Genomic DNA, 14,591 nt, shown 5'->3' on the forward strand with positions numbered 1-14,591 from the left:
ATGGATTCCAAATTCTAAAAGAGTGATAATAACGATCCAGCAAAGCATACCAAACCATTGCAAGAACCCACTATATGGCAATTGGCAAATGGGAAATGGGAATGGGATCGAGTGAAACGGAAATATGGGAAGGAGCAATTTATAGAGTCAGCTGGGGAGACGATTGGACAACCCTAAGGCTAAGAAATATGAAGAGAACGCTTCAACTACAGAGTAGGACATTTATTAATCCCAAATTCCAATATTATTAACAAAGGTGAAAAACCTTTCAATATACCCAATAATCTGGAATCCTGGTTAACAATAAAAAGTCCCCTTACATTCCCCCGCCAACAAAGAAGAGAAAGGATACAATTGCATACACCAATGTCCAGGAAAATTTTATGTAATAGTACCAATAAGGCTAAAAGACTGACAAATTCACCAGCAATCCGTATCTAATGGGGGAAAACAGAAGAATTCCTTACGGTTATAACTCTTGTTTCAATGAAGTGAGGAAAACAAAATGAAATCATCCGACTTAGCGGTAAATTCTTTCAATTTCATTGCCTCTAATATAAATTAAAAAAAATAGGTCATGACTCATGGTGCATTGGCCAAAAATATTTCGTCTATCGCCTATGTAACTATTGTAAGTATGTATACATGGTTTATAACAATTACTCTGTACTAGTATAAGAGTTTGGGATTTTCAACTAGCCTGTGTCACAATCTATGGATGCACCAAAAATTCACTAAAAATTACAATGGCTACTGCAAAAACCGAATCTAAGTTGTCACTACAACGGCAAGTTTTCTGCTTGAAGAAAACGGACTGCCAAAATTGCAACTAACACTACAAGACTTGCTGAAATTACATACTTGACATTAAGCCGCCCTGGATCAATTGTCCTAACTGTTTCAAGCTTGGACTCCAAATCCTGAGGTTCCAACTTGCATTCTCTGTCCAAAACATCTTCTGTAGACATCTCTACCTAAAGATTGAACGGAATAAACGGTCAAGTGTATATCAGTAATGCTTTATCATTAAGAACCACATCCAAGGCCAACTTTTTTAAATATGAATGACTGATCTACATGCATATATCAAAAAAGAAAACTTCTTATACCAATTGTCAATTGCAACATCAGTGACATTTTCTTGTCTAAATAAGTAAATAGCATCCATCAAATCATTGACAGAGCAAAAGGGGAGTTAATTGAGACAACCCAGCCCAAAATGAAGAAGGGTTAAAATTTTGGACTTGATCCACACAGAATTACAGAGACCACACCTGCTGAAAAAATAATCTTCGTTTCATTTTAATGCTTTATTCCTCCAACAAAATTCTCCAAACAATTGAGTAAATCAACCAATATCTTTTACTATCACTAAATGCAAGGTGTTTTAGAAAGAAAGGTAATACCATAACTTTTACCTCTATAGTATCAGAATCTTCTTTATTTCCTTTCCCATAATCGACAGAATGTACATCATGTACAGAAGATAAAACTCCTTTCTCAGTTTCCCCACCTTCATGGTTCATTGAATTGGACGGAACTTTGTTTGCCATGTGTAGTTTATCTACAAGAGCCCTATTTTCCAATGTTAATAGTGATAACTGCAAGAAACAAAAGAAAGGGATATGTCAAGTTGAGTCTTGGACATGTTCATGCGATATGCATAACTACATCGAATTTCTAGAGTTTGTGTGTGCACAATCACCCCAAATATCCTTAAACATGGAAATCATGATTGAAGTTGCCCCCTTCAGATGCAACTTATTATGTCTCAAGGTCAACACTGAAACATGGGGATGTATGATGCAACTTATTATGTCTCAAGGTCAACACTGAAACATGGGGATGTATTATCTCAATGGTGAAGAAAATTGGATCTCAAAAAATTAACTGAAAAGTAAACAATTCAGAAGCCACACAGTTCCAGCTCTTAAGGACTTAAAGTAAATCACTGGTCTTATGTGTATACACTTCGAAAACAGCAAAGAATGTCACAAAACAATGCTTTATGGAAAATGCTTTAGCTTGGAAGGAGTCACATATACAACAACAGACTGTAATAATGAATCACTACTTTGACTTCTGTATGCATCAGTATCCAGTAACAGAAGCTCTTGTGCAAGTGAACCAGTAGCAGGTGACAACTGACAAGCGAGAACAACTCAAAGTTGATAAAAGCAATCATGAAAAGAAAAACCAAAAAAATCACAGGAAACGTATGAAAAAACCAACACTAGTAAACTAGTAACAATAGCACAACAAAATTGCCCTCAAATTTAACCATGACCTTCAGATTTATGAGACAAGCAAAAAATCACCTGTTTGTGAAGGCGTTCTCTTTCAACGGCTAGCTGCATTACCATATCTGTTATTACTTTGCTGCGAATATTTATATCCTTTGCAGTTGCTCGTTTTGTGTCTTCTGCTTGTTGCAAAGATGCTTCCAAGCATTCTAATTTACCCCTAAGGAAAATCAGCTCATCATTAAGTTCTGCATGGCTTTCAGACAATATAATGCATTTATCTTCTGCACTGTCAGCCTGAGCATTGGCTTCCAAAACTTTTGACTTTAGTTTCTCAATTAAAATTTCCATGTCATTAATCGAAGTGTACAACAAGGTTTGATTCTCTTGATTTGCTTCCACCGATGCCACTGCCTCTTGAAGCTGCATATCTGTCTCCTTTAGTTCCTTTTCCAGGGAATCAACCTTCTCAGCAGAGACACCACTGTTTTTCAGAAGATCAAGTTCCACATTAAGTTCCTTATTAGCTTCTGCAAGCAACTTTGATTCAGCTTCTGCCTTCTGAGCCCTGCTTTCAATTATGAAGAATTTCTCTTCCAACTCTTTGATCTGCTCACTCTTGCCATCCAAAAAAGAATTTCCATTTACCAGTTCAGATTCTGAAGCCTTTAGCTGTTCCTCCAAGAAATTCACCTTCTCTTTTAATGCCAAGGCCTCCGATCTGTTTTTTTCTGCAAGTTCCTCCATAAAAGCCTCTTTTTTCTCCAGATTTTGAACAGTTTGTGTGCAATCTTGGAGCTTAGTGTTCATTTCGTTTTCTCGACGGACAGCACAATTTATTTGTAATTGGCATGATTGCAGCTTACCAATCAATTCTTTTGAAATTCCCATAAGCACAGCTGAAGCATTGTCAGCTTCAAAGAAGCGGGCATAGACAGCTACAGTTTCTTCTTCGGCAGACATGAATTTCTGTTGTGAAAAATGAAGCTTATGTTTCATCTCATCCCGGGCTTGCATACATTCCTTTAGCTCGTTATCCAGCTCAAGTTCTCTTGCCAAAGATTTTTCCAGCATCGTCAGTATGTGTCTCTGCTCTTGCGATGTTTGCATTCTTAGCTTTGCCGTTGTGTTTAAAAAGTCACCATCCCCTAACATGACTGCTTCCTTGTCTTCATCAGCTGCATAGAAAAGTTTTTTACAACAAATGAATTACTCTTATTATTCTTTTTTGGGTATTAGAGAACTTTATCAAGAATCAAAACTTGATAAGCAAGGAATACACAACCGCTGGATATCTTTTTCAGGACAGAAGTAAGCTAGTCACAGATCAACATAAACATAGTTTTTAAAAGTGGGGAAGATTCCAATCAGAAAGAAATATGACAGGGACCACAACATAAGATTTAGTGACAAAGTGTCGAGAATTTTGCAACTCTAAGGAGCCAAACAGTCAACCACTGTCAGTCTATCAGTCATCAAATGGTTCAGAAACTTCACAATCAGAAAATCAGGAAACAGAAAATAAATCCTAAACTCATGTTCAAGCATTGGTAGCATATTTTATATGTTTCAAGCCAAAGATCTCACTTGAAATGCTTTCACAAAGGAAGCCAGATTGAAAGAGTTGCTTACAGGTTTCCTCTTGGTTAACACTTGATAAGATCTTCTGGAACTTTGTAGATTGCATAATCAATTCTGAGACCTGTTCTTGTGATTGCTTTATTGATTCTTCAGCATCATGCAACTTCTCTTCCAATGCCAAAAACCCTTCTCCTAAATGTTTATGTGAAGAAATTACCTCACGAGTATTATTGATCTCTAACTTTATTTTACCAATGAAGCTATTCATCTCCCTGACTTCTGAATCAAAAATTCCGGATAAGATATCAAATTCCAATGCCTTCCCACCAGCATCAACCAGTGCATCCTCTTTTCTCGAAGCAAAATCTTCAAAGTCACTCTCTCTTCCTGCTACATGCATCATAAGTAGGTTCATATTGACTAGCTTCTCTGAACAACAAGCTATATCCAGCTCGAGCCTAATAAGAGAACTCCCAACCTCCCGTACCAACTCTTTCTCAGAGGAGACATCCCCTGATTTCCCCTCATCAACTGATACCGCCTCAATGCCACCACCAGGATCATTTTCAATAGATGAAACAGTAATATCATGAACAGAATCTGTATCCATCTCAACTGTGTCGATAACTTGATCTTGTCTCAAAGCCTAATGTAGCAACCAAAATAAAAACTCGTAAGTTCAAGAAAGCAGATGTTTACCAAAAACATTCAACAAGTAAAATAATGTAAGTTCTCTATCTCCCCCCCCCCCCCCTCCCTCCCTCTTCCCTCACCTTCCTCTTGGTCTCAGAAACGATGTTATGCTGAGAAGGTAAACAAAACGAAAGGAATTGTCGTGTTGGGAATAATGGGACCATAGAGCAACAGACGATAGATGAAGTACATAAAGACACAGATTTTGACCCTGGCCAGTTTGATTATGACAAAAACTTCAAAGTTTTGCAATAAGATATTCGACAAGTTCAATAAAATTAAGCTGATGTCCGTTAACTGCAAATGATATTACATTGTGGAGTTTGTATCAGCATTCAGCAGTCAAGGTTTGATCTCGAAAAGAAAAAAGGCGAATTTACATGCCATTACAGTATAAATTAAACAAATCGATAGATTGCATGCATACTGTTAGTTGAATTTACAGAAATTTGTAATGCAATCCTAAAATGATGTAAATCAGATTAAATAATTTTTTGGGTGCAAAAATTACATTAGATATGAAGGAAATATATAATATACTACACAGTCATAATATATTATGCGAATCACATGAAAATTCAGGACTAATTTCCTATCAGAATGCATATTCTCTTCAAATTTCCGTCAATTAACCAGCATTATAACTGCTAAAATCTCACAAAGAACTACAATTAATTTATATCCCAATATTTTAAAATCCCAAAAAAATGAAGACATGAATTTACAAGAAAAATGGAAACTGCCCATCAATCATATCGCCATCTAATACAAGAAAACCCAGATCAATTGGGATTTGGAAGCTATGATTAAAATTTAAAGCTCCATTTTCTTTTAGGAAATTAGCAGCAGTTAAATTAAATTTACAAAGAATGATAATGAAAATGAAACAATTACCTAATTCCGAAGAATTGAGTAGTGGGATTGTGGAAGAGAACGAGCAGAAAATTGAGAACTTGGAAATTGGAATCACCGAATCAGATGTGCTCCCCAGTAATTGTTGTTTGGCGTGGAAACTATTGTTTATGAAAAGGGGAAAAAGGGAATAATAAAAAGTAAAATGCATTTTTTTTTTTAAGAAGGGAAAGATATTAGAGGGAGGATTGCACGTGGTATAATGAAGTGAGTAAAAATTGTGCTTTGTGTTAGAATGTTGATGTCTATAAAGGGTTATTAACTTATTAATGATAATTGTACTAGATTTATGCCCGGGTTAATTTATGGGTTAATTTATGTTGTGTGGTATTATTTGATTTTTCACCTTTTTCTCTATTCATCAATTTTTATGGTTTCAGTCGATACATCATGTCAAAGAGTTAATATAGAAATTAAATATGACATTGGATATGAAGTTATGTTAACATATACTTACATGATTTTATCTTTTAAAAAATAATAAAAAAGATTTATCAAATAATATATTTTAAATATTCATTTAATCTTATCTTTTCAAAAATTTACTTTTCCTCGTCCTAAACATATTTACTTTATTTTATAACTATATTTTAGCCCGTGCGATACACGAATTCTATTAAATTGTTAAGTTGAAATAAAAACTCTTACACATACCAACTGTTATATTATATACTACCTATGTTCCTTAATGTTCTTTACGCTTTGGAATATGTGTCCAAAGCATGAAAACTTTGACCGTAGATTCCCACTGTTATATACATCAAAATGTTATCATGTAAGATCTTGTTAGATTGGTCTCGTTGTGTATTTTCAAAATATCAAATTTTTATAAATTTTTCACATACGAAAATGGATATATAAGTCGTTAAATATTGCATTGGAGTCCGTGCAAATAGTAACCGTAAAGAACATTAAGGAACGGAGGTAAGTTTTTTATTTTGATTTTGATTTTGGATTAATTTTCATTTTAGATTTATTTTTTAATTATCAGAGTATTTGATTTTGGATGAATTTGTATATTGGATTAGTGTTTGATGTTGGATTGAATTTTATTTTAGATTAGTATTTGATTTTGGATAAATTTTATTTTAGATTCATTTTTAATTGTTTGAGTGTTTGATTTTGGATGGAGTTATATATATTAGTAATTAATTAATTAAATATCTACGTGGCACTTGATTTTTTTTATTAAAAAATAAATTAGAAATCTTATTTTTCATTGGTCGAAACTATTAGATTTCCTATGTGACGCTCTAATATTTCAGCAAATATGCCTCCTTTATATATATATATATATATATATATATATATATATATATATACTAATTTTGAAGCTCGTGCGATTAGATTAGTTTTTTTATTTTGCATTGAATTTCATTTTAGATTTTTTTTAAAATTATGAGAGTGTTTGTTTTTGGATGAAAGTGTATATGCGTAATATTAATAATTAATTAATAAAAATATCTACGTGGCACTTAATTATTTATCTACGTGGCACTCTACTTTTTTAAATTCAAAATTAATTTTGAAATCTTATTTTTCATTGGCAGAAATTGATTAATTTTTGATTTTAAATTGAATCTTATTTATTTTATTTTAGATTAGTGTTTGATTTTGGATGAATTTTATTTTACATGTATTTTTTAATTATTAGAGTGTTTGATTTTAGATGGAGTTTTACATATTAATAATTAATTAATTAAAATATCTACGTGAATTTAAATATCTACGTGGCAACTAATTAATTATTTACGTGGCACTCGATTTTTTTAATTCAAAAATAAATTAGAAATCTTATTTTTCATTGGCCAAAACCATTAGTAATCCTAGGTGTCACTCTAATAGTTCAGCAAATATGTCTCCTTTATATATGTATATTAGATTAGCATATGGTCGAGTTACTACTCTACCAATTACGTACATAATATGTCGTATCATGAAAATTAACCCGTGCATCGCACGGGCTTAAATCTAATTTTTTACCCCTTAACTTACAACTAATTACACAGTATATCTACCTTTTATTTTTGAATTCAGAAGGAAACATCTACAAGTAGGAGTAATACAAGATCAAAAAATGAATTCGGAAAAGAGTTATTCAAATCCCAAGAGGAACGCTTTCCCAATATACAATAATTTTTTACAGTGATGATGATGATTGTCACTTCTCTATCTTTACTCGTTATCTGTTATTTTGTTTCTATATCATTTATTGTACACTTCTGAAAGAACTACAATATTTTTGCCCAAAATTTAAAAATATCAATAAATTGTTTATGGATTATAAATAAAATTTCCTCGGAATGTATGAAAAAACAAGAATGCGATGGCTTCTGATGATGATTGTCACTTCTATATCTTTACTCGTTGCCTATTTACTTTTTTTGTATATCATTTATTGTACACTTCTGAATGAACTATATTGTTTTTGCCCAAATTTTAAAAATATCAATAAAATTATTGTATATTGTACACTTCTGAATGAACTATAATGTTTTTCCCAAATTGCTGTATAAAGTTTTTGACCACAGGTTCCTCATTCCTTATGTAACACTCTAATTCCTTTAGTTATGTTAACTTACAAATGATTTCAAGTTCATCATGTATTTTATAGTCACGGTGTAGTCTAACGGTTTTTAAATGTGACTGCATTGCGTCATTAGCACTAGTAGAAAAATATTGATTTGCTGCCATGACTTAGCGGCGTTAATTTGAGAACGCCTCTAACTAAATGACAAAATAGATGAATTAGGTAAAAAAATCTTCCTTTGCGGCGTTATCTTGAATTATGACGCCTCAATCCATTTTAATTTGCCGCGTCATCACGTTTAACGCCGCAAAGTGTTGTCCCCGTACAGAAACATATTCACCCGCGTTTAGCTACTTTCTTTTGCTTCTCGTCCTTTCACAAAACCACATTCTTCTTCCCTCAACTTCATCTCCACCATCGCCGTCTGTCCTTCGCCTCATCTCCACCACCGAATTCACCGGGAAAGTAAAGCTTCAGATTCATCTCCACCGTCACTGTCTGTCCTTCGACCCCATCTCCACCACTTCCGTTCTTACTTAAGGTAAATTGTGCTTCCACTGACTCCTCCTCATCCTTGCCGTTTTTTCGGTTCAATTACTCTATTCCCCTTGTTTCAGTCTCTCAATTAACATGAATTATGTATGAGTCATCGAATCTCTCTTGCTCTCTCCTCTCCTCTCCTCTCTCCACCGAAAATGTAAACCCTAATTATCAAAATCAAAGTTTGGCTTAGAAGAACCTTAAAATAGCTTCGAATTTGAGGTAAGGTAATTTTGTATGTCTAATTTCTTTTGCATATTTTATATTTAGGTGAGGTGCTTCGAAGAAAGAAGATCACAAATTTGAGAAAAACACAAGTTTTATTCCAGTAAGACATGTTTTTTCTTGCTAAAATTCTACTTAATTTTGTGAGTTTTAATTTAATTGTTGAATTGTTTATTTATATTTTTTGGGTTTGATTTGAAATGAGTGCAGAAATGATGGAGGTTGTTGCAACCTCAAGTGCTAGAAGATAATTCAGAAGGTGAATTTTTTAATTAAATTTATTCATTTGTTGTGGTCTGAAAAAACATGGAGGTTGTTGCAACCTCATATTCTTTCTGTTTGATATGTTCTGCTATCTTTAGTCCCATTTTCAGAAACAATATTGCTTCTAAAATTCCAACAACAAAACAAATACTTTGCCTATTACTCTATATAAACTACCATTAAGCAATAGAAGACTGAAAGAATAAGGTTAGAATAAATTGAAGAGTATCAGGTGCAGCTGGTCTTTCCAACTAATTAATGGATGTGGTGAAAATCGTATATGTATAATCCAGACATACCATTTTTTTACCTATATCTCATTGTACAGCAAAATATCACAGTTTTGTACTGTTCTAAATTTATCACAGTATTTGCGTCGTCTTGATGTGTATGAGTAGATGGCTGATGCTGCTGCCCTTCTCAGAGTTATCTGTTGAGCTGGTTTTTCTGGTTTATTTTCAACATGGATGTCGTTGGAGAAGGCTATTCGAGGTTTCGTTTATTTTTCTTCTCCAATCGCTTAATTTAGGAGATTGGTAACACCTCTATGGAACAGACAGATCTTTTATATACTTATTAGGTAACCCGAAATTAGCTACTGGTTAACTTTTATCCGGCTTTGGTTTCTGATGCAGTGTTTCAATATAGGCTAAACATTGTCTTTTAAAGGGATTGTTTTGATGTTTTCTATTTTCGGATGGTGAAAGTGGTTTTAGTGGTGGTGATGCTACTGCAGGAGGTGGAGCAGGGGAAGGGAGGAGTGTTTGATTTTGAGTTTCCAGTATGGGAGGAGAGAGAAAGAAAAGAGAAAAATGCTCTTCCAACGATGTTAAGCGACAACTTCTCGAATAATCAGTCTTAATTTTTATCATTCCTATGCTCTCTGCGAATGATTGCTTCATTTAGACCCATTAGTTTCTGAAATGGAAACTATTTTGTGTTATGATCATCTATTATGATACAATTAGGTTTATTTTTTTGACTGTTGAAGAGAAATTGTGTTAGTTGAGATTTTAAGGGTGTTAATTGCAAAATTGCAATGCTGCTTTTTTCTTGAAGTATGCTCACTTTTAGGACGCTTCATTTACAAATACTGTTATTAGGATTAGGTTATGGTTCTTGGCTTCCTATTGGAGTTACCTGATGCAGTTTTTATACAGCGTAGAACAGGCTTGTCAACTCCCTTGAACACATCTTCTATGCGGAAAATGAAATCTGCAGAAGATCTGGCTGAATGTTTGAAACATTTCCGTGCAGACAACATTGTGAATGATGCTGAATTCATTAGAGAGCGCATTGTTCCAGAAGCTGGGCCTTGGACTATCTTGGGTCAGGTGTAAATTGACTTTGGTACTTGTCTCTTGATTGTTTTGCATGATTGCATGCATATTTTGCGAGTACAGACGCTGTATATTTTGCAATGTTCCATGTATTGTTTATCTTAACTAAGTTTTAACTAGTATTTGTTCCCCATAACCTTTCCATGCTTGCTCCAACTTTTCACAGTCTAGTGGAAAGAAGTGTATTTATAGAGTAAACAAAAGAATGTTCGTGTGTGTTCTCTATTCTTTTGATCCTAGGTATTTAGGATTCATGTCATCTTTTTCTTCTATTTTGAGATCTCTGCCTGTGTAGTTTGCATACTAATTGTTGAGCTCCTTGTCACTATTTAGTCATAAAAATTAATGACCCTTTCTTTCCCTTTTGTTTACAGAGCTATGGGGGTTTTTATGCTGTCACATATCTAAGTTTTGCCCCACAAGGGTTAAATCAAGTCCTTGTAACAGGCGAAATTCCATCAATTAAGGATGGCTGTACTGCAGATGCTGTATTGCTTTGAAAGATTGTGCGACAAAATGAGAAATATCATGAAAGATTTCCTCAGGATGTTGAAGTTGTTCGAAATATTGTTAAATACTTAGAAAATTGTGAAGAAGGCGGGGTATGACATACTACAAATTATAAGTTCACTTTTCAAATATTTTGGATTGCCTTATGTCATAAACTTACTTGGGCGTCATTGTATCATATTGTTTTCTTGAACGAAGGTGCCTCTACCATCTAGTGGGATGTTAACCCCAAGGGGACTTCAAACTCTTGGCCTTGCTGGTCTAGGGTCTGGTACTGGCTTTGAGCGGTTGCATTACTTGTAAGTATCTGGTTGATAACGTGCTTTACTTAATCTGGAATAAAATTATACACCGTAATTCTTTAGTCTTCCCAATTTCTTCTTTTCTTTGTTCGTTCCCTTAATTCCTCTGTTTTCCATAGGCTTGAGAGAGCCTGGGATCCTGTTATAACTCCAGGTGCACAAAAGCAACTCAGTTATTACTTTCTGAATGTAGTAAGTAAAACCAATACCTGTAAGGCTGTAATTCAAGTACACTGACTATATTATTTACTTGGTATGACAATTATTTGCTTGAAACTTTCATGGATGGCAGTCAGGCAGTTTGATAATTGGGGGGGGTTCCAACACAAACCCACTAGGGAATCAATTTAAGTAACTAAAAATTAGTTTTAGTCAGTAAAATAATTTCATTTCAGGTGAAGAGAACAGTGACTTAATACTCATACAACACAAGAAAACTAAGGGTCTGAGTTCTATGACTCGGTGACCATGTTTGAGCTACCCTTATTGCATTATGTCCGTGTTTTATACTTTTTAACTCAGCATGTGTATGTGTGTACTTATTTTCTACCTAAACAATCTAATATCTGAGAATGAACATGAATATTTGCAGTTGAGAACTGAGGTAAATAAGGTACTGGAATTTGCACGAACTGAGAAGTTAATTGGGTCGAGCTTAGAAGCAAAGGTTTATATTCACACCCCGGATACAAGCCTTTCCAACAGATTACATGAGATGTGTGAAGCAGAGATTGATGCTGATTCACTTCATCATCTCTTTATTACCTCTCAGGTATTTTCACATCTTTATAGGGTAGATATTCTTTTCTCTTGTTTTGTTGTGTAATTTAAAGTTTCAAATTTATTTACTCAGTTAATAATTGGATTATATATACAGGCCGAGATTATTTCGTGTATACAGGACATTCCTAGTGGGAAAATACCATATACCGGGGAGTATGTTGTTCAAGGAAGTGATAAAAAGGTCTGGATTGGTGTGTCAAGAGCACAAGGCTCAAAATGTGAAAGATGCTGGAATTACTCAACACAAGTTGGTTCCTTCACCGAGCATCCGACTCTTTGTCCTCGCTGCTATAACGTTGTTGGCATTCAGCCGATTCCTGAACTAGCTGCTGCCACTTGAAATTTTGAAGAGGATTGCTTCGTTTATTTCTTGAGTAGCCATTGTTTCTTGGGTACGTTTTTCCTCAAATAGATTTTTTGTAGTTGTAAAGTATTTAATAGTTGGTAAAAAAAATATTTTTACTAATGAGTCTAAGTAGATGAGAATAACTTGAACGCGCATAAAGCCTTAAACGCGCATAACTTGACCAAAGTAGATGAGAATGAGTCTAAGTAACCTAATACTGAGTATATTAAACATTTAAAGGGTTTAGAATACCAATATAAGTTCATGGGTTAGAGTTGGGAGCAAAAACGACTATAACAGTCAAAATATGACATATAATGATCATTAAAGCCTTAAACGCGCATAACTTGACCAAAGTAGATGAGAATGAGTCTAAGTAACCTAATACTAAGTATATTAAACATTTAAAGGGTTTAGAATACCAATCTAAGTTCACAGGTTAGAGTTGGGAGCAAAAACGACTGTAACAGTCAAAATATGACCTATAATGATCAATAAAGCCTTAAACGCGCATAACTTGATGAAAGTAGATGAGAATGAGTCTAATTAACCTAATACTAAGTATATTAAACATTTAAAGGGTTTAGAATACCAATCTAAGTTCACAGGTATGACCTTTATTGTCATGAATATGACTATAACAGTCAAAATATGACCTTTATTGTTTCAGTGGACTAAGTTTTATTGATGGAAAGACACACGATTTTTGGTTCCTATATTGTCATGAATAATGTTGTTGTCATGTTGTCAAGGTTCTTGATTCTAAGGGCTTCGCCCTTCCATGCTTAGCCATGGTTCGAGGACCTAGGAGACAACAACTTTTTAGATCATTTAACCGAAGATAACTAATTTTATGATATATATATATATTATTTTGTTAGGTTTGCACATCACTGAGTGGAGATCCTTTCACCGATGAGAAGATTGATCAAATACGAGACAAATGGGCATCATACTTCACCGAACATTGTGTGTAATTAACGCTTCATCGATCTCTTTTTGTGGATGTTTCATGCTATTAAAATCATATATAGTTGCCTTATTATATTTTTGGTGCAATTTTGTAACGTATGAAGTGTAAAAGATATAGTTATTATAGACTTGAAACTATTTAGGTGGTTTATTTTTGTAAACATATAATGTTTAACTTATATGTAAAAATCAAAGTTTCTTGGAAGTTATTGGTGGTTGATGACACTTTTGGACGTTGTATAAATGTGGCGTGAGTACATGTTCTATATTTTTGGGATTGTTGAATATATAAAAAAAAATATTATTTATTAAAAAAAAGTTAGACATTATTCGCGGCGTTTAAACTCCCGCAATTTTACCAAAGTTTGAGGCGTTTAGGTAGAAACGCCGCAATACAATACTATTCATTTGAGGCGTTTTTTCTACATTACGCCGCAAATGAATGATTAATTTGAGGCGTTTTTTAACGCCGCAAATCAATACCATTCATTTGCTGCCACTCTATTTGCTGCTACGCCTAAAACGCCGCTAATGAATATAAAAGTGACGCCTCAAATGAATGTTTTTCTACTAGTGTAGTCTCCATTCGTGCTTCAAAAATTCTCTATCTAATGTCGTAGATAGTCCAGTCCAACATTTCTTCAAATCTAATTTCAGTTCGTCATGCAGTGACTGAACCATGAAAATTGGTTACTGTCTAAACCTCCATATCCCTTTTATTCCTTAATAGTTTCATAAAAGAGCTAGATTATCGGATAATAAAATTGAAATCCAGTATGCGTGGACTTGTTTTGCACTCTAAGATTGTGTCCCAAAAATGTGTGCAAATTTCCATAAAGATCTCATATTCTATTTAGTTTGTGTATATTGTCACTGCCAAATGCCACAAGAAAAGTCTAGGGAGACTGTTCAGAATTTTCATATACGAAATGTTATTATTTGCCAGGCTGCATAATAAGGAGTAGACTGGACATTGTGGACAACTTTATGGATGAAGAAGTGATATGTAAAGAACAGAATGCTGTAAATGAATGCATGAATCTGCTTGAATGTTATGCTTAAAATTCTCATTTAACCACTTCAGCATTGAAATTGGCGCTCGCGCTTGCTGTTAGCGATAAACAATATCTTGTCATCCTCTGCGAAGCCACCTTTATTCCAATCTCTGTTCATATCTAGTAGATTCAATGTCGTGTCTAGATGAATGTGTACCTCGTACAACAATCATTGATTCAGATGTCCAAAACAATAGATTATTGGCTATTTCCCCAACTTTTTTTTTCAGTTAATTAAAAATGTTAAAAGCTTTCTCTTCCCACCACTTCTCATCTTCAAATGTTATCTGGGTCA

At 34.0% G+C, this 14,591-nt stretch overlaps 1 protein-coding gene across 1 annotated transcript; it reads right to left on the reverse strand.

The window, feature by feature from the left end:
- Positions 1–511: 511 nt before the first annotated feature.
- On the reverse strand, positions 512–5,567 carry LOC110791303 (WPP domain-interacting tail-anchored protein 1). Its single transcript, XM_021996057.2, has 5 exons — positions 5,412–5,567; positions 3,876–4,470; positions 2,319–3,421; positions 1,419–1,601; positions 512–974 (listed from the first exon to the last, which is right to left on the reverse strand). The coding sequence occupies exons 2-5, from the start codon at positions 4,432–4,434 to the stop codon at positions 780–782; spliced, it is 2,040 nt and encodes a 679-aa protein (XP_021851749.2). The 5' UTR covers positions 4,435–4,470; positions 5,412–5,567; the 3' UTR covers positions 512–779.
- Between the last annotated feature and the right edge of the window lie 9,024 nt (positions 5,568–14,591).

The sequence above is a fragment of the Spinacia oleracea genome, chromosome 1 (assembly GCF_020520425.1).
Source record: "Spinacia oleracea cultivar Varoflay chromosome 1, BTI_SOV_V1, whole genome shotgun sequence".
Lineage (NCBI taxonomy): Eukaryota > Viridiplantae > Streptophyta > Magnoliopsida > Caryophyllales > Amaranthaceae > Spinacia > Spinacia oleracea.

Coding starts and splice junctions, on each gene's coding strand:
- LOC110791303 (XM_021996057.2), bottom strand. CDS start 4,434: ATGGATACAGATTCTGTTCATGATATTACTGTTTCATCTATTGAAAAT. Junction 3,422..3,875: donor TGTTAACCAAGAGGAAACCT/GTAAGCAACTCT, acceptor TTTTCTATGCAG/CTGATGAAGACAAGGAAGCA. Junction 1,602..2,318: donor GAGAACGCCTTCACAAACAG/GTGATTTTTTGC, acceptor TGTTTCTTGCAG/TTATCACTATTAACATTGGA.